General features: G+C 42.0%; 2 protein-coding genes across 3 annotated transcripts; one reads left to right on the top strand and one right to left on the bottom strand.

Annotated features, from left to right (window-relative positions):
- The first annotated feature begins 1,339 nt into the window (after window positions 1-1,339).
- Window positions 1,340-9,152, top strand: si:ch211-198n5.11 (methylcrotonoyl-coenzyme A carboxylase 2). Its single transcript, XM_056415104.1, has 12 exons — window positions 1,340-1,426; window positions 3,736-3,891; window positions 4,258-4,454; window positions 4,540-4,718; window positions 4,882-4,962; window positions 5,759-5,937; window positions 6,035-6,254; window positions 6,390-6,481; window positions 6,941-7,097; window positions 7,232-7,354; window positions 7,636-7,863; window positions 7,981-9,152. The coding sequence occupies exons 1-12, from the start codon at window positions 1,407-1,409 to the stop codon at window positions 8,065-8,067; spliced, it is 1,719 nt and encodes a 572-aa protein (XP_056271079.1). The 5' UTR covers window positions 1,340-1,406; the 3' UTR covers window positions 8,068-9,152.
- Window positions 8,455-17,108, bottom strand: LOC130194209 (retinal Mueller cells isomerohydrolase-like). Of its 2 annotated transcripts, XM_056415105.1 has the most exons (14): window positions 17,073-17,108; window positions 16,424-16,506; window positions 15,116-15,266; window positions 14,615-14,722; window positions 13,640-13,781; window positions 13,190-13,337; window positions 13,002-13,083; window positions 12,723-12,855; window positions 12,277-12,419; window positions 12,058-12,187; window positions 11,072-11,186; window positions 10,891-10,985; window positions 10,674-10,785; window positions 8,455-10,004 (listed from the first exon to the last, which is right to left on the bottom strand). In XM_056415105.1, the coding sequence occupies exons 1-14, from the start codon at window positions 17,081-17,083 to the stop codon at window positions 9,859-9,861; spliced, it is 1,599 nt and encodes a 532-aa protein (XP_056271080.1). In that variant the 5' UTR covers window positions 17,084-17,108; the 3' UTR covers window positions 8,455-9,858. The 2 variants fall into 2 exon arrangements, with proteins under 2 accessions (XP_056271080.1, XP_056271081.1); XM_056415106.1 differs by lacking the exons at window positions 16,424-16,506; window positions 17,073-17,108 and having other exon boundaries at window positions 15,208-15,266.
- Between the last annotated feature and the right edge of the window lie 1,102 nt (window positions 17,109-18,210).

Below are 18,210 nucleotides of genomic sequence, written 5' to 3'. Positions count from 1 at the left end.
GTCTGGATCGTGGTCCATGCCTACTACGAATTATTCATACATTTCTGTCATATTCATTGAATGTGTTGTAACTCTGTAATGCTGTTCATCTGTTCACATGACATCTATTGTTTTTTGTTGAGAGGGATCCTTCTCGGTGTCTTCCCTTTTTTCCACATGAAAGGTTTGTTTTCTGTTTTTGGGGAGTTTTTCGCGATCCAATGTGAAGTCCCGGGACGAGGATGTCGTATGTGTACAGATTGTAAAGCCTTCTGAGGGAAATTTGTAATTTATGATATTTGGCTATATTAAAAAAACTGACTTAAATTTAATTGAATACATAATATTAAGAGAACATACACATATAAGCAAAGTCCAAAGCCATGCAACAGAAAAATCCAATTGTAAATATTAAAAATACTATAATAAGTATGTTGTGCAGGATGTGCAAACCTATAATATGAAGTATACATAGAATCGGGGGGGCTGGATGAACTTTTCCTTTAAAAAAATTTTGTGGCAGGAGACTTTGGTACTGATGAAGTGCAGCCACTTACCAGAGGGAAGTGACTCCAAACGATCAGACCTTCACGGAACGTCAACAAAGCTGGCTGCTGAACATAGACACACGCTCACTGCTTCACACCAATCCCTTTGGACAAAGTTGAAGTTGCCATAAGTCATCTAAAGAAGATTAAGTCACCAGGAAATGATTGAGTCACCTCTGAATTTGAAGTTTTCTGAGTTGTTAGCACCATTGCTTCTATTTTACGCTGCAAAACATGTTCTCAAGACATTTAAGAAAGATGTATCAATAGTGCCTTTTGCACAGCTCAACCTGTGCCTTGTTCTTTTTGGCATTGTCAGTACTGTAAAGTTATGGGGAAATGTCTCAAATTATATTAGTGACGTTTTGTACAAAGACTTTGCATTATTATGTTTTATTTGGATTTTTTAGCTATAACAAATCATTTTTAGGAAAGGGCATCTATCATAAGTGTATGGATTATGTTGACCAAATGTAAGTAAGTTTACATTGTGCATTGTGATATTCATTTATCTCTGTTGTGATTTTTTATTTTGTTTCATTGTTTGAATTGTGCAAAAATAAATAAATAAAATAAATACATGTTTAATTACACAATCATAGTTGTGATGTCTTAGTATCCCACTTTAAAATAAATTATTTGACGCTTTTTTCTGTCTTTTTTTCTTTGAGGTTGATCCCCTAGCATGTTAGTTTAAATGTGTTTTGCCGTTTTTTAAATATATAAAATGCATGCATTGTGCGGCGATTCTCGGTGATCGATTCTGCGCAGGACTGGCTCATCTCGAAGGAGCCTATTTTGAGCTGAGATCGATTAGTAGTGCCTGGTTGAATACGCTGACATTAAGAAGGCTGGCAATCACAACATACGCTGCCAAACATGTACCGCTGTATTATAAGGTAAGATACGGTGCAGCTTTTATTCTCATGGATCCTATACCACACATGTTTGCTTGAAGGGCACTCGGAGGTCTGGACGACCTTTGGCATACATTTCTTTCTCCCGTCAAAGGCTCCATGCAAAACTATTAAAATGAGCTTTGACTCACGGGTTTGAATAAGACGTGCACACTTGACGCCATTTAACACACGTATGGTTATACACGTGTACAGACTAACGTTAGCTGGCTAATTGTCCCTCACGCCAGAAGGAAACACAGTATTAGCAGTAAAAGAACAGCACGAAGACTCCATAGGAAGTAAAGTAGTGAACAGTTAGGGTCGGCTCGCCTTCAAAATAAAAGTTGCACATTTTCTAACATGTACATTTTAGGATAGATTAATTAAATACATAAACAAATAGCCATGGGCATGATATTTCTTCCACTTTCTCACACTGATCGTGAATACATTCGCCATTAGAGCCTAAACACTGGAAATATTTCTCTGTGATGATTACAAATATTATCAATTAATGTATTTAAGTATAGCCTTCTTAAACTATTTGCATGAATACTTCTTGATAATATTGAGATGTGTGATGAGTCTGACTGGAGAAAGAGTTTATTTACATTCAGCTTTCACCTTACTGCTGGCTGTGTGGTCATGCATGCCAGCATAACGCCAGTAAGCTATCTGACAAGATCCTTCAAGTGTATTTACTGTTCGCCATGTTAACTATTATACATAGAATAACAAAAATGAATACATACAAATGTTTTTTTTAGGTTAATCCTCTGGCATGTGTAAAACTAAATTATCATCAACATCATTATTAGTCCAGCTTCCTAGTTAAACGGCATTAATTCACGGTGGGCTACACACCCTGACTGCACACATGAAAAACTAGAATGGGCACTCGGTAGAGTGCATACCTTCGCATATCACAAGATCGGGCATTGAATTATGAACATGTTGGCATTAGTTGCATGCGAATTGGATACAAATTGACCGTGCTATGGTAAAAAGAAGATTTTGACCTTTTCATGACCTTGACCTCTGACCCGATCGATCCCAAAATCTAATCAAATGGTCCCAGGATAATAACCAATCATCCCACCAAATTTCATGCGATTCAAGAAGATTTTGACCTTTTTCATGACCTTGACCTTTGACCCAATCGATCCCAAAATCTAATCAAATGGTCCCCGGATAATAACCAATCATCCCACCAAATGTCATGCGATCTGGTTTAATACTTTTTTACTTATGCGAATAACACGCACGCACGCACGCATACAAATACACGGTGATCAAAACATTACCTTCCGCATTTTCAATGCGAAGGTAACAATAAAAAATCGCTGGAGCCGACGCGTTGAAAACGTGCAGCTTTTATTTTGAAGGCGAGCAGGCCAATGCAATTTGGCAAAGCGGTACAGTTATGAGGTATGCATCGGTGGAGTGCCTACTACCACCTGCGCTGGTCAAAGCGCGTGCTTGTGATTAGTTGAGCAGAAGGTCCTTTTCTGTGACGTAATCTTTAGGACGGCCGGTTGACCAGAAACAGCGAAGAAGAGTGGTTGAACGACACGACGGCCCAATCCTCCCAGTGTGGTTTAATACATCAGTTCATAGGAAAACCTTACTCTTGAGTTTGAGTGTACAAATCATAGTTATCGGTTTAAAGTTTTGAATTCCGATAGCTTGTTTATTCTGAATATGTTGGCATCACATCATCTACCGTACCAACCGGTTCCTTCGTGTATTTGCTCTCTTTCCACCCTAAAAGGAGTGTGAGCAGGGGAGGAGGAGGAGTGCCTTCGTGCCTCCTTTTACCCAGGTGGACGACATGCTAACGACTTATTTATTAATATGCTGCGGTTTTGTGTGCGGAATGAAGATCAACCTATATAAATACCCTATAGTTATGTTGTGACTAATAATATTTTCTTATATAATTGTAACAAGAATAGTCAACTTCTTTTTCAGTCAGATAGATAGAGAGATTGATTGATTGATTGATTCTGTGGCTCAGAAGTGGAAGGTACAAGCCTCCAACCAACACACATGTGTTAGCTGATGATGTACTGGAGACGTGTTGGGTATTCTTCCTATTTCTGCTCTCATCAATTACTACTGTTTGTACAGTACAAAGAAAGCTGATGGCAACTTAACAACATACAAACAATCCAGCAATAACGCTTACTTTGACATTTCTCTATAGATTTTCAGATGCCGCCCTGATATTGTCACAACTTCTCTCCACCATGTTGTCATGTACGTTATGGTCAACCCTAGTTAGTTTATGTGTCTCCTGTGTGTTGCAGGGCGGCTGAGCGGTGTTCGGTCCGCAGCGTGAGCTCGGCAGTCGGGAAGAGGAGAGCTCTGCCGAGCGCCTTCCCGGTGCTGGAGCAGCCTCTCCAGTCCGACCACCATCTTGTGTATGAAGCTAACCTCCGAAACAGCAAGGCCTGCCACAACCAGTGGGTCATACTCTCAGCAGCTCAGATCGAATCCCGCTGCATTATTGATAAAAATACCGTTGTGCTATTCAATAGCTCTCTCTCTCTCTCTCTCTCTGTGATTTTCCTCTCTTGTCTTTCCATCCTGACCCCGCCCATACCTGCCTCCATACACACCCTCACCTGATGCACATAAACACACAGACGCACATGCACTCACACACACACACTCACACACACACACACACACACACACGCTCTCCTGTGACACATACACTTCCCTGAACTTTCCCTTCGAGTTTACAGGTGAAACTAGTTGGTTATGTGCTCACGCTGCTGTAAAACTCTGTCTCTCTGTGTGTGTGTGTGTGTGTGTGTGTGTGTAAGGTACCTAGAGTTGAGTGAAAAGGTAAGGAAAGGTGGAGAAGAGAAAGCCATCGCCAGACACACTCAGAGACACAGGAAGTTGCTGGTGAGAGAGCGGTTGCGCCTCCTGCTGGACGATGAGGACTTCCTGGAGCTGTCGCCATTCGCTGGTTTCGGCCTGCCATACGGCGACATCCTTTCCGCCGGCACCCTGACTGGTCAGACTCTGCTATATAGCTGCAAACCTGTATCTCTAATACCTTACTATAATAATAAACTGCCTTGTGTCACGTGTCCATTCAGGCATTGGCCGGATCAACGGCCTGTGGTGTGTGTTCATTGCCCAGGATGCCACAATAAAAGGTGGCTCGGCGTACCCTATCACCGTGAAGAAGCAGCTACGAGCACAGGATATAGCCATTCAGAACCACCTGCCCTGCATTTACCTGGTTGACAGTGGAGGAGGTTTTCTACCACTGCAGGTGAACACACACACACACATGCACACACTTTGCCATGATAAGAGCTTAGCATCAGAATAGGGTCTTTCTTTTGGTGATCTGAATGTCACATGAAATATATTGACCGCTATTTTAATCTCTGAATCTGTGTGTGTGTGTGTGTGTGTGTGTGTTGTCTGTCCAGTCAGAGATATTTCCTGATAAGAACCATGGAGGAAGGGTGTTCTATAACGAAGCCATCATGTCTGCCATGAAGATCCCTCAGGTAAATAAAATATGAAGCGGACTATTCCCGGGGCCATGCAAAACAAAAAATCGGACAAAACTTCTATTACGTGTTAATAATGTATAAACAAAGGATAAAACGTATCTATACTATATTGAGGAACTGTGTGAGACTGTTTGCCAGCGCATTTGTTCTCGGGTAGCCTGCTTTAAGGCTCACTTTTTTTTGCAGTTTTAGTGTCATCTGAATTCTAAATTCATTGATATTTAGGCCGTAGAAGGTAAAAATGCACTCACAGTTTGAGATACAATAAGTCTGAATTTTCTGAAAACAATTGATCCGGTTATTAAATTATTGTTCAACGAGGTTCAAGTGAGAATTTCCGGAACATCACAATAATGTCTAACTTGTGTAATGATTTAATATATATTTATATTGAAGTAGCCTAGCAGTTGTATTAATGTCTATATGTAGTCGACAACTAACTGTCAAATAAAGAAAGTTATTTGATTATTACCTCAACAATATTTACTGCCAGCTTTCAAATTTAACTGGATGAATTATAAATAACAATTACATTTTCTTTTCTCATTTCAATTACAACAATGAAAGAAAGAAACATAAGTAAAGCTTTTGAAAACAAGTTAATCATAAAACAAAGCACAAAGATATATTGAAGTTAATTGTCTTTTCCCTGCAGCTTTACGATCAGTTGATTCAGGTGTGAAGTGACTACATATCAATGAGTATTTATTTAGCAATTAGAAAAATTGCAGTCTCTTAAATTGCTTTTTTTATTTTATTTTATATATGAAAACAATGGATAATTCAAAAGGTGTCAGTGGTGTGCGGGTCATGCACGGCAGGTGGAGCTTACATCCCCACCATGGCAGAAGAGACAGTGATGGTGGACCAGATAGGTACCATATTCCTGGCAGGACCGCCACTTGTCAAGGCCGCCACAGGAGAGGAAGTCACACCGGAGGACCTGGGAGGAGCCCGCATTCATGCTGAGTAGGTCCATGAATCGAAACCAGCCGCAAAATATACAAGTATTACAGAAATAACAGTAAGAATAAGCCGAGTCTGTTCATTCGTTGTCTGGTTTCAGAGTGAGTGGCTGTGTGGACCACTTTGCCCTGAGAGAAAAGGAGGCTTACGATTGCACCAGAAACATTGTGTCCACCCTCAACTTCCAACTGCCCGAGGAAGAGGAGGAGGATGAGGAGCAGACGAGGAGGAGGAAAGCTGAGCAGGAGCCGCTGTATAATCCAGTGGAACTTCTGGGGCTTGCTCCTAAAAGTTATAACCACAGCCTGGATGTTAAAATGGTACCGTGTGCAAAAACCAACATTTTCAGTGTAAATATAGTCCTTCTGACCAAATAGCCAGGGGAGCGAAAAAGTGCTCAATCATGACAGCATTAATATTTGTTGATTATCGCCGTGTTTCTTTTGTCCATCCAGGTGGTCAGTCGGCTGACAGACGGCGGTCGCTTCCAGGAGTTCAAAGCTCGCTATGGTACCACACTCACCACTGGCTTTGCAAAGATTCATGGGTAAAAGACACAAACAGACAGCGACTGAGGCACTGAGGGCAGGGACAACATACACTGTACTTTTCAGCCAATAAATGGCAAGTTAAAGTTCTAAATGATGTTCAAATAATAGTGTTTATATCGTAATATCCATGTATTTGTTACATGTTGGATAAGTGTAAAGGCATATATTACAAGCAGATTGTTTGAGTCGCACCTGAATCTCTCACTGACCACATGTAATATGAACAGGAATTACAGTTTACCCATATTCTTGGGTGCAGACATATATTTTCAATGAAGGGGGAGGGGGGGTTGTTTGTGTATTGTGTTGTTTTTCGTTATGTGTATCGAGGATACCCAGAAAGCACTGAGGCCAAACTGCGAGGCTAAGCCTCAGCAGCAGCAGGATGGCTCCAACTGTTTTATTCTTCATTCTAAAGGAATTGATTTCTCATCTGTGTCTATGTACTGTGTTAGCCACCTGCTGGGAATAGTGGCCAACAACGGAGAGCTGTCGTACCAGGCCGCACTGAAAGGAAGCCATTTTGTCCAGTTGTGTGACCAGAGAGACGTCCCCCTCCTCTTCCTCCAGAACACAGCACCCACAACAGCTCCAACAGTCTCCACCACGCAGGTATTAACTTCCAGTAAAGCACATACACACACACATACATACACACACACACACACACACACTTTTGTCAGCCAACGTGACTTTTTGATGGAACCATTTCACTTTTTAAAAATTCGTTTTTCTTTCTCTTCGAGGCCGAGGTGAACAGTAACCACCTGAAGGCTCAGGGTGCAATGATGTCAGCGGTAGCGTGTGCCTCCGTCCCCAAAATCACCGTGGTGATTGGTGGTTGCCATGGTGCCGACAGCTACGCCATGGTGAGAGACACGGTCACCAGGTTGTCTGATAATCTCACCGTCTTTTCCCTCGCGAGAATTTAACGATGGCGTTATCGATGCGTTAAGTTACCTTTGGGGACACACATTTTGCAAAATATTTAGAAAACATCTTATTTTTTAAATGTCATACAATAACACAAGATATATTTCAGGTGTTTTTGTTGTTTGTTGTTTGTTTCACAGTTTTGCTTTAGTACCTGAGTCTTTAAACTATTGCTATTCCACAATGATTTGAAAAGTAGTTTTCTGATTGTCTCTAGTGCGGCCGGGCATTCGACCCACATTTCCTGTTCCTGTGGCCCAACGCCAAAGTGTCGATTACGGCTCCGGGTCACGCGGGCTCCCTGCTTCCCGCTGACGGTGAGCGGGAGGAAGAGGAGAAGCAGGAGGAAGAGCTCAATATGAGGCTGAAAAAGGAGAGCTCAGCTTTCTACTCGTCCGGCAGGCTCTGGGACGATGGAGTCATTCTGCCTCAGGACACCAGGAGGGTAAAATAACAACCTATTGCTACTAAATGGCTTCATCTAGATTCTAGACCTTTCAAGACACAATTTGAACTGAAGCGATTTCTTAACGATGTGTTTGAATCCCGTTAATGTTTCCAGATTCTCAAGAAATGCCTGGACATCATCAAACAGCGGCAGTATCAGCTTTCCACGGAGAAACTACAATCCCCACTTCTGCGTATGTAGAGGCCGCAATCACGCTCCTCCTCGCGTCCTCTGGACTCAACATCCGCCCATTGAGCCGCTGTGAGTTCAGTCTGGTGGCTGTAGCCCGCTGGGTTCACTGCCACCAGACTCCACGTGTTCAGTCCACTCAAACTATCCCTTTAAATAACACACATTGAGTTTCACTCATTGCCAATCCTCGAACCTAATATTTGATAATGTGACTGATGGAGTCTTTTTTCTGTTTGGACCCACAATAATGAATCTACTCTTTTAGATTGGGTTCAGGTAAGAGGAAATATGTTTTCCAATTCTATTGCATACGGCTGTTTTTTTGTTTTAATTGAATTACACAAAAAGGAAGTCCAAATTGTTGAAATGTAAAACAATACATAATAATAGACGTGATGCTGATCTGTGACATGATTTAATGGGGCACTAATAAATCCATTATTCCCAAATGTAAAGAATAAGCCATCATAACAAACCTGCCAAGAGAGGACATTAATCTAAGAGGCAACAAAGACCTGGAAAAATACATTGTTTGAAGTTGAAAAGTTTTGAGTGTTTTTATCTCAACTACTAACTCCTTCTACTGGCCATGCCCTTATTAGGGTGCCTCTTTAATAGTGTTTTGTACGGCTGTATCGTGATGGAAATGTATTTGCACTAAGTCACTCTAGTTCTTAGGAACTGGTTAATCCTGCAAAAGTGCCTCATCATGTTGGTATTTTAGAGATTCTCGCTGGTAGGTTTGACCTTGACCTGCAGAAGGTCACCCAGTGCTACAACACATGTGAACGATTCTCATTATTATGTCGTTGTTAGATTTCTTCTGCTGGCAAATGGCTAGTGCTGTCGATGAGTTTGTTGTTGTGTGGGTGTTATATTCGGCAGCCCAGTGGTGTGTTGGAGCCTCATCCCAGTTCAGGAGAGATCTGGCTTGAATGGTTATATTTGTTATCCTTTTACAGATCTTCAATGTGAATCCTATTTTTTTCCCGTGTGTCGTTTTTTCTTCTTCTTGCAATTGCGAATGTAAATTAATCCTTGTATATTTTGTATTGAATGAATTCTGAAATAAAAAATGTCACAGCAGTAAATTTGCATGTGTTTGTGAACATGTTTCAACAGAAGTGAAGCGCTGTTCAGCTGCTCGCACCCAAACATCACAATAATTGCAAGGACATTTAAACAACATTAATGTGATTGTATAATAGCTGCAGAGTGAATGTATAGCGTGTTGTTTTTAAATAATATTCTTCAAAATACTTTCAAGAAATTAATTTGAAAAATAATGCTTCATTTTAAACTTGAATCGGCATTCATATATTTAAATTGGAAGTCTTCAAAAAACACTTAATTTTAATCATTCTATCTATGAACTTACCCGTGTTCACCCTCTTTCTGAAGTGCTCCGTTTAAGTGCTCTTCTCGAGCAAAAAAATAATATTTGTATGAAAAATAATCTCCACAGAAGTCAGATGAAGCTTCAAATCTCGTCTCCAAAAACAGCTGGTAGCAGTGTTGATAAGCATTTTTTTTTTCAAAACAAGAAGAAAAATACAAATTGCTTTTAAATTACGTGCTGCAAAAATATTGTGTTTCATTTAATTGTACCTCTTGCTTTAGGATGAACTACACAGTGTATAAGTGCAACTATAATTAAGAAATAAAACATTGTGAATGGAATACATGTTTTGTAACAGAAGCAACATAAACGGTGAGAAGCAAACTACGCAGGCATTGTTTATATCAACGAGCTGTTCAGTTGTCGTCATGACGAAGGCTGGGTTGAGATGCAGGTCAGGGTCATGGTTTATAAATGCCGTGGAAGGTCACCGGGATGATGGCGTTGACCTTGGCCCTGGCCAGCTCGGTCAGTTTCATGGCGTCCAGCACCAGCAGGAAGCCTGGTCTCTCGGCACCCGGCTTCACCACAATGCTCAGCAGCACACCTGCAACACCGAGACAGACAGACATTGAATTTTAAAAGCGTAAAATAGCGTAAAATAGTTTGTCTTGTGTCTTTTTCTAATTATCTGAAAAGGACAGTGTGTAGGATTTGGTGATATCTAGGAAAAGGACAGTGTGTAGGATTTGGTGATATCTTGGAAAAGGACAGTGTAGGATTTGGTGATATCTAGGAAAAGGACAGTGTGTAGGATTTGGTGATATCTAGTGGTGTGGTTGCACATTGCAACCGACTGAATACCCCATGAGCCGCAGAGTGGAACACCCCAGGTCATCATTACCACAATCTCACCACATTAGGACATTAGTACAGTGGCCTTCAGGCTCTAGGGACAGAGATGTTTGGGTTGTCCCTTCTGGGCCATTGTAGAAAGTATAGTTTCCTGTTATTATACACTTACAAAAACACGGTTATGAATATTATATTCCATTTCTGCTGATGGAGTCCATAAAATGCTACACACTGTACCTTTAACATGTCAACATATCTACTGCTGTAACGATGATGAAAGCCAGTACAGGATCAAAGAATCCGTAAGATCACAATGTGCTCTATGTTTCACTTATGTGTGTTTGTGTGTGTGTGTGTGTGTGTGTGTGTGTGTGTGTGTGTGTCTGAGCATGTGTGCGAAAGCATCATTTGTTTGTTCTACCATCATCCTCCTCGGTGGCTCCAGGTGTTGGTACAAACAGCGGCTCTGACGGGTAACACTCGTCTTCCTGCCACACCAGGGTCTCTTTGGTCTGTACGTTCAGCTTGACTATCTACATGACAATGTCAACAATAAACAACCAGCGGTCGCAGACTGAGATTGATTTTCAGGTGGTGAGACAAGCACCAACTCTGTCTCGTGAGAAAAGCGCTCGTACCCTGTCAGGAATGAAGTGGTTGAGCCCGAGACCGTAGGCGAAGGAATACTTCTTCCCACTACACAGAGAGTAGTTAATCTGTGGGAACTCAAAGGCTGACAGAGAGACAGCGGGGTGAGTAATATATATATATATAGATAGTGTGTGTGTGTGTGTGTGTGTGTGTGTGTGTGTGTATTACCCTGTCTTGGTCCAGAAAAGAGGACTTCAGGTTCGAGCCAGACAGTGCCGTCACTGCGAAGAACCGCAGTAGCTGTAGTGTAGGACAGGGACACCAGATTCTTCCCCTGCTCTTCCTGAAAACACAAACAAACAGTGAAAGAAAATGTGCAAAGTCTGACTTGAATGAAATACTGATCGAGGATGACCACCACATTTTGATTTGTGCAAAAGGACATCATAACCATTTGAAACTACTCTTCAGATTAGTTATTTTAATACAACTTAATTGCAATTCTATTTGTATGATATTAAGAATAAATTACGGTATACTGCAGGTATTTTGGATAATATTTACATACAAACGGTACAAATAATTGATTCAATTTGTTAGGAAGGTAGGCCTACCAAAGAAATGTTAACTCATTAAAAAAAAAATTTTAACCAATAACCGAATAGAAACAAAGGAATTACTGGAGCAAACACGAATGCCCTCTTGCTTGTTGTTGGGGGCCAGAATCCATAACGCTTTCTGTAGCCAGTGTGGCATAAAAGTAGGCTATGGTGGAATTAGATGGCTAACAAGCAGACAGCGAACAAAGATGGCTAACTCCACCATGCTTTCATGCAACACCGGGTACAGAAAAGGAGAAGCAGTCACTTATCCAGATTATCCAAAGCAGTCACTTATCCTAGCAATGTGCATCCCTACACTGTGAGTGTGTGAATTAAGGATTAAGCTGTTCAATGACTTATTTAGCGGCCGGCTAGTTAGCTAGTTACCGTGCTAATTCCACCATGCTTTCATGATAACCCTACTGCAGAAAATGAGCCCATGAGAGCTGGACTGACGGCTCTGGAGATGGCAAAGCTAGCCAGCTAGCTCACAGAACTCCTATGTCCTAATAGGAGGCGGGGTCATGTGTGTGCTTGTGTGTGTGTGTGTGTGTGTGTGTGTGTGTGTGTGTGTGTGTGTGTGTGTGTGTGTGTGTGTGTGTGCTCCCTCACCCTGTGTATATCCAGTGGCAGAACGTATCGCCTGACCTCCGGCTGGGGAGCTCTCATCGCTGCTTTCTTCACCTCCTCCCACTCCTCCTTTATGTTGGCCAGATACAGGTAGTTATACACAAAGTCGTAACTGCAAAAACAGAGGGGGAGATGTCAGGGTGGGACAACTGCACTGTCCGTACAACACTCGCTCAGACACGGCCTGAGGGTCGCCCTCACCCCTTCCACGTGCAGAGGTCGACCACGATGAAGCCCTGCTCCTCGTAGGCGTTAATGTGGTGAAAGATATTGAAAGCTGACGTTCTGAATTTGTGGCTGCTCAGGTAATATGCTGGGTCCTTAGTGGCCAGGTGGAACCATGTCTGCAACACACACACACACACACACACTCTCTATATGAACAGATACAGTCATGTGATCAATCAAACACTCGCCTTCCTACTCTCAGGGGCCGGTTTAGACACTTTTAAATGTGGAGTGTTCGGCGCAGTGGGAGGGGGGGATCTTTTTTGGTAATTATGTTTCTCTTTGTGGTTGTGTTTGATTGACCAACAACAAGTGTCACTTCATGAGTTAATACATAGGTTCTAGTTCAGGCCTCCTAGTCCATCCATGAAACTGAAAAGTCAACCACCCATGAACCCGTGGCCCCGCCCCCGGCCTACCCCCATGCTGTCGTTGGATTCAAAGCAGTCCATGTATGTGGCTCCTCTGACGCTCCAAGCCGACAGGAACTTGAACAGGTTGATCTTCACCGGCTGCTCCACAAACACAAAATGGTTCTCTGTCATACCAAAACTACAGACGGACAGACAAGCAGAGAGACAGAAAGGGATCCGTCAGCAGCAGTGGCAACGTCTTCAGGGGGTCACAGACACAAACAATGCATTGTGGGTGGACTTCACTGCGTTGTGTGTTCATCGTGAGACATCTACCGAGTCTACCTGTGGACGTAGGAGGGTTTCAACCTCGAACTGCTGGGCAGCTGAACGAGCACCTGGGATTTCTCCAGGGGATCAGACTTATCTGGAAACCCACAGTAATAGATAGTGTGTCACATAAGCATGGTCTTTGTGAGTGTTTTCATAATGAAAATAAATAAATAGTCAGTCCGCTGAGTTGCTTTTCTCACCTTTCTGAGCAGGCGGGATCTTGACGATGTTGTAAGCCAGACTCATGTTCTTGCCAAAGCAATTTCCGATGTTATAGACTGTCCCATCTGCATCGGTGTGGGGGTGGGCAGTCACCCCGTTCACAGAGAGGTACTTACACAGGTCCACCTGACATAAATACAGATGTAACACACACAAAGACTGAATATGATGAATAGAGAAAGAACCAGACTGATGAGGGTTTACCAGATCAATCATATATCCTAAAGATGTATAAAGGATGTGTCAGTCAACATTTTATGTATAAAACTTCTTGTCTTCAAACTGAAATGGCGAGAATGTACTCAAGTTAAGATGTAACGTAACCCTGGTAATTAAAAAGAAGAAAACAATTATTGCATTCTTCATCAGTGGAGTCTTGGTTGCGAGACCGATGTTTACGCACATGAGGTCGACCGGTCAGCACTTGCCTTCTTTAAAGTCTCCAGCGAATCAGGATCAACCTTCGTGATGTAGTTGGTCTCTGTGACGGCGTAGAAGTCCTCACCGATTGGACAGATGTTCACAAGGCAGTTATCAGTCACCTCGATTCCTCTGAAGTAAGTAAAGAATCTAAAAACCAGGAAAGATGATGATTATACGTTGGTGTGTTTGTGTGAGTAACGCTTTAATAAGAATATTACAATATGTTAACGCTGTGGGGCATTATATATATATATATATATAATATATATATATATATATATGTATAGAACAACACATCTGTAATATTATCAAAAACCTAATTACATCCATAAAACAGACCCAAACTTGTATGGTAGTTCTGTAGTATAATGAATAGTTTAGGGCTGTAACAACAATCACTTTCACTATTGATTAATCAATCAAAATTATTTTCTTGATTAATTCCTAGATTTGTATTTATTTATTTGATTCATTAAAAAAAATGTGCATCACAATTACCCAAAGTCTAAGTTCACATTCTCACACAGCTTTTTTGAGCAAACCAAAAGTCTCAAACCCCAAAATATATTCAGTTTAATAACTTATATCTGGTCCAGCAAACAAATCAACAATTTTCCAAATAGTTGCTAATCAATTTTCTGTTGAACAACTAATTGATGATATGACTTATTGTTTCAACTTTAAGGAAGTTTACTGTTATATTTATGGTACCGTGGGTGTAATTGTGGAGGACAAATGGTACTAAACAATGTTACCAACAACAATCAATGTTCTCAAAACGTGTGCGTGGGATGGACAAATAAGGTCGTTAAATCACTGAAGCTACTCAGCTTTAGTGTTGAAACTGAATAGTGAGAAAAAAACTGTCTCCAGCTTCCTATTCAACAGACACATATGAAAGTAGTGACTGAGTCTCTTCCACATGTTGTTGCCTGCTGCCCATGAGCACTGCACCTACACTAATAGTGTCTGTGGTTCACCTGGAGAAGATGTTTTTGCAGGGGTCTGGGTAGGCCGCGGTTCCAAACTCAGTGAGGACCACTCGCTTCTCCGTCATGGCCCGGACATACGCATCCGTCCTGATGAACCTGAGCAGACGGATTACACACATCCCGTGTCAGTTAATCTTAAGAAGGGCACACAACATTTGTGGTTCAAAACCGTCAACGTGGTTTTGGAATTCCGGAAAAACACATTGCTGATTCTGCTCAGTCGACAAAACTATTGGAGACGGATGACGGATGTTTGTGGCCGGCAGCTAGCAGAGTATTGTTTTTGTCTCCGCCACATTCCAGTTGGATGAATATACTGGCAACTCTTTGCCTCAGCTGCACAACACGAACAAGAAAACAGAGGTCATAAAATATCTGCAACATTCCTGGACCCACTACCTTGGACCCAGAACCATGCCAAACACCACAGAAAGAGACACAGGAGGGGAGGACGAACACATAGGAGAACAAACAGGTGTGTCTTCTTACTTCCTGTAGTAGGTCACCTGACCGTTCTTCAGGTCAAACTTGTGCATGAGAGCTTGTCCATCAAACAGGTGGTAGTAAGGTTCACCACCCACCTCGAAAAGACCTGGACCCATCCTGAGAAGACTGCCGCCAAGCCATGAAGGTATAACACCTGAAACACACACACACACACACACACACACACAATCACATGCTGTTGTTCAGACTTAGTGTTTATAAGCACATGGCTCAATTATGAAATAATCCATCCCATATGTGGGCCCAAACAAGATACAGCAAACAAACAAGATGTAACATGTTTCTTCGTGATCTTTCCCCGTCTTCCGCCTTTGAGCTAAGCTTAACCAGCGAAGTGTTACACCAACTTCTGTGAGCCATCAGAACATGTGACCCAAAGAGGAATTAGTTGGAACTCCATCACGCAAATGTTTCATCGTACTTTGTCACATATTTTATGATGAAAGGTGCTGCAAACAAAATGGTGCCCCGTAGAATTTAGAATTTTAGAGACAATCACAACTTTTCATTTCTATAATAGTAGAAAAAAGCATTAACCCTTTTTTTCCAGATAATTTATCCTCTCGGGTCACATAATTTGACGGTCCATTAAATCCAAAGTAAATGCAACTAGAACGGGCACTCGGTAGAGCGCATACCTTCGCATATCACAAGATTGGGCATTTAATTATGAACATTTTGGCATTAGTTGGATGCCAATTGGATATAAATTGACCGCGCTATGGTAAAAAGAAGATGTTGACCTTTTCATGACCTTGACCTTTGACCCGATCGATCACAAAATCTAATCAAATGGTCCCCGGATAATAACCAATCATCCCACCAAATTGCATGCGATTCGGTTTAAAACTTTTTTGTTATGCGAGGAACACGCATACAAATAAATAAAGAAATAAAGAAATACACGGCGATCAAAACATAACCTTCCGCATTTTCAATGCAAAGGTAAAAAGCATTAACCCTTTTTTTCCAGATAATTTATCCTCTCGAGTCACATAATTTGACGGTCCATTAAATCCAAAGTAAATGCAATAAAGTATGATGACAACATAGGCAGAAGCAGTTTTGCTGAACATCCTGAGGTCACAAAGTATGCCTGGAGCCTTTTATAGTTGGCACACAAACATGCCAGTGTTGGTCAGAAAGAGAAGGAGTGGGTTCCCAGAAAAGTCCTTTCAGAGCAATCCATCAGACGATGCAGAAGGTTTCCATTAAAACGGCTTTGTAAAGACTTTCTGTTGTAAGAAAAAGAAAGAAACAACATGGAGCAGCCCCCTCTCTCTTTCTTACCACTGATCTCAGCAGGTAGAGGTTCGTTCAGCTCCTCCACCGTCTCAAAGATCTTCTTGTAGCCTGCAGCAGGATGCTCCACACTGCAGGGGAAAATACAAGCATGAATTTGAGGAGCAGTTCTCCCACATGACGGTTTTAAAGACGGTTTCATTTGTGCAGTATAATAAATTTTTACATCAGGACTTTCTCTAAAGTTGTATATTCCAAATGTAAGCTCCAGACACTGATCAATGGGGTTCATTTCATGTAGATAAAAAATATTTTTATTTATCTGCGACACCTCTCTAAATAATAACGACCACTTTATACGTTGGCATTGGACCTGACAAACTACACCAGGACAACATTTGTGTTCAGGCTTTTCTTGGGTAGACTCTCCATGCAGCAACAATCACCTTTTGAATCTTTTAATGTTCATGTTTGAGTTGTGTTCAGTTTTTTTCTCTCCCATTTTCTCTCCCCGGTGGAAAAGTAGAAAACCGACTCGCTCTCAAATCACCCTTTTTTTACTTTTCTTTTCTTACAAGGAAAACACCAAACGTCACTGCGTGGTGTCTCCAACAATCACCTTGAAACCTTGAAAGAAGTGTCTAACTTCAAAACATGCAAAAAACATTTGATTAAAGAACAAGAAGGTTCCCCTCACCGGCTGGCCATGCTGCGGAACGTTCCTCAGGCCGGCTGCTGTTCTGCAGAGAGAGACTCGGCTTGTGTTTAAACCACACACAGATTTCCTGCGGTGAGGGGAGGAATTGTGGCCCCATGCCCCCCTTTTTCCTCCCCTCTCACATACCTCCTTCTCTCATATTCTCCTCCCCTTATCCATCCTGCCTCACCCACTCCCTGCCCCCCCATCCCCCAATCCATCCTCCTTTCCTCTGCATCCCCGTCTCCTCCTGTTTCATGCCCTTTGCTCCCCTCCTCCTCCTCCGGTCTTTTACCCAGAGCTGAACAAGCTAGCTTTGTCTCCTCTCCTTTCAGCCGTCTCCATGCAGAATGTTTCCCCGAGATCTTTGTCCACCTGGGAACACAAACACTCAGATGATGTGGGTCAGACTCATAAAGTCCGCTCTTAAAAGCAGGGTGCTGGGGTCGCTGCTTGTTTCCTGGTCCTACATGCAGAGGAATCCTGTCCGATTGGTTCCAGACGGCCTCGCCAGTCGACAGTGGAGAGAGAGCAACAGAGTTTTCTCTGAGAGAGTGAATGATTAGCCATGTCTATTTCTATTTCTTTGGGTCATCCGTCATTTTTTGATAAATTACAGTTCAACAAAAGGATGTACTGGGTGAAATCGACCGAATGGAGGCCTCAGTGAGCGTTAAAAGAAGCAGCAATCATGTTAGAGTCATAGCCGTGGTTGTGTGTTGCTACTGAATGCAGGGTGACAACCCAGGGTGGGACATTTACATATTATAGGGGGCAATTTTTGCCCCCACTGACTGAAATCCAGGGGCATTTAAAAAGAAATTGGGGTCACTTTTTGAAACTTGTGAAATAAGTTTAACATTTAACCTTTGTTCAAAATAATAGATTATCATATTTATTAGAGGAAATTATGGGGGCCTTTTTGCTCCTCTCCTAGTGATATCAAGGGGAACATTATATTTCTTGCCCTTGTGTATTTCCGACGCTGTGACAACCTGATGTCTGGAAATAATCAACCTAACAAACACAACATGGCACGGAGTCAGGAACCCGAGAGGAGAGAAAATGAAAGCCTTTGGCAATCCCCCCCGAGGTGGACTTTTGTGCTTTCGAGTGACATGTCACAGGAAGTGGTCGG

Source organism: Pseudoliparis swirei, chromosome 5 (genome assembly GCF_029220125.1).
Source record: "Pseudoliparis swirei isolate HS2019 ecotype Mariana Trench chromosome 5, NWPU_hadal_v1, whole genome shotgun sequence".
NCBI classification, from domain to species: domain Eukaryota; kingdom Metazoa; phylum Chordata; class Actinopteri; order Perciformes; family Liparidae; genus Pseudoliparis; species Pseudoliparis swirei.
Note: the sequence above shows the minus strand (reverse complement) of the source record. Positions and strands in the feature narration are given on the sequence as shown.

What these genes read in the sequence shown, in the direction of transcription:
- LOC130194209 (XM_056415105.1), bottom strand. An exon ending in GATCCCGCCTGCTCAGAAAG is followed by an intron (nt 13,084 to 13,189) that starts GTGAGAAAAGCA and finishes GTGGGTTTCCAG; the next exon opens with ATAAGTCTGATCCCCTGGAG. An exon ending in GACCTCTGCACGTGGAAGGG is followed by an intron (nt 12,188 to 12,276) that starts GTGAGGGCGACC and finishes CTGTTTTTGCAG; the next exon opens with TTACGACTTTGTGTATAACT.
- si:ch211-198n5.11 (XM_056415104.1), top strand. Translation starts at nt 1,407, where the DNA reads ATGTACCGCTGTATTATAAG. An exon ending in AGCAAGGCCTGCCACAACCA is followed by an intron (nt 3,892 to 4,257) that starts GTGGGTCATACT and finishes TGTGTGTGTAAG; the next exon opens with GTACCTAGAGTTGAGTGAAA. An exon ending in CTGCCATGAAGATCCCTCAG is followed by an intron (nt 4,963 to 5,758) that starts GTAAATAAAATA and finishes ATAATTCAAAAG; the next exon opens with GTGTCAGTGGTGTGCGGGTC.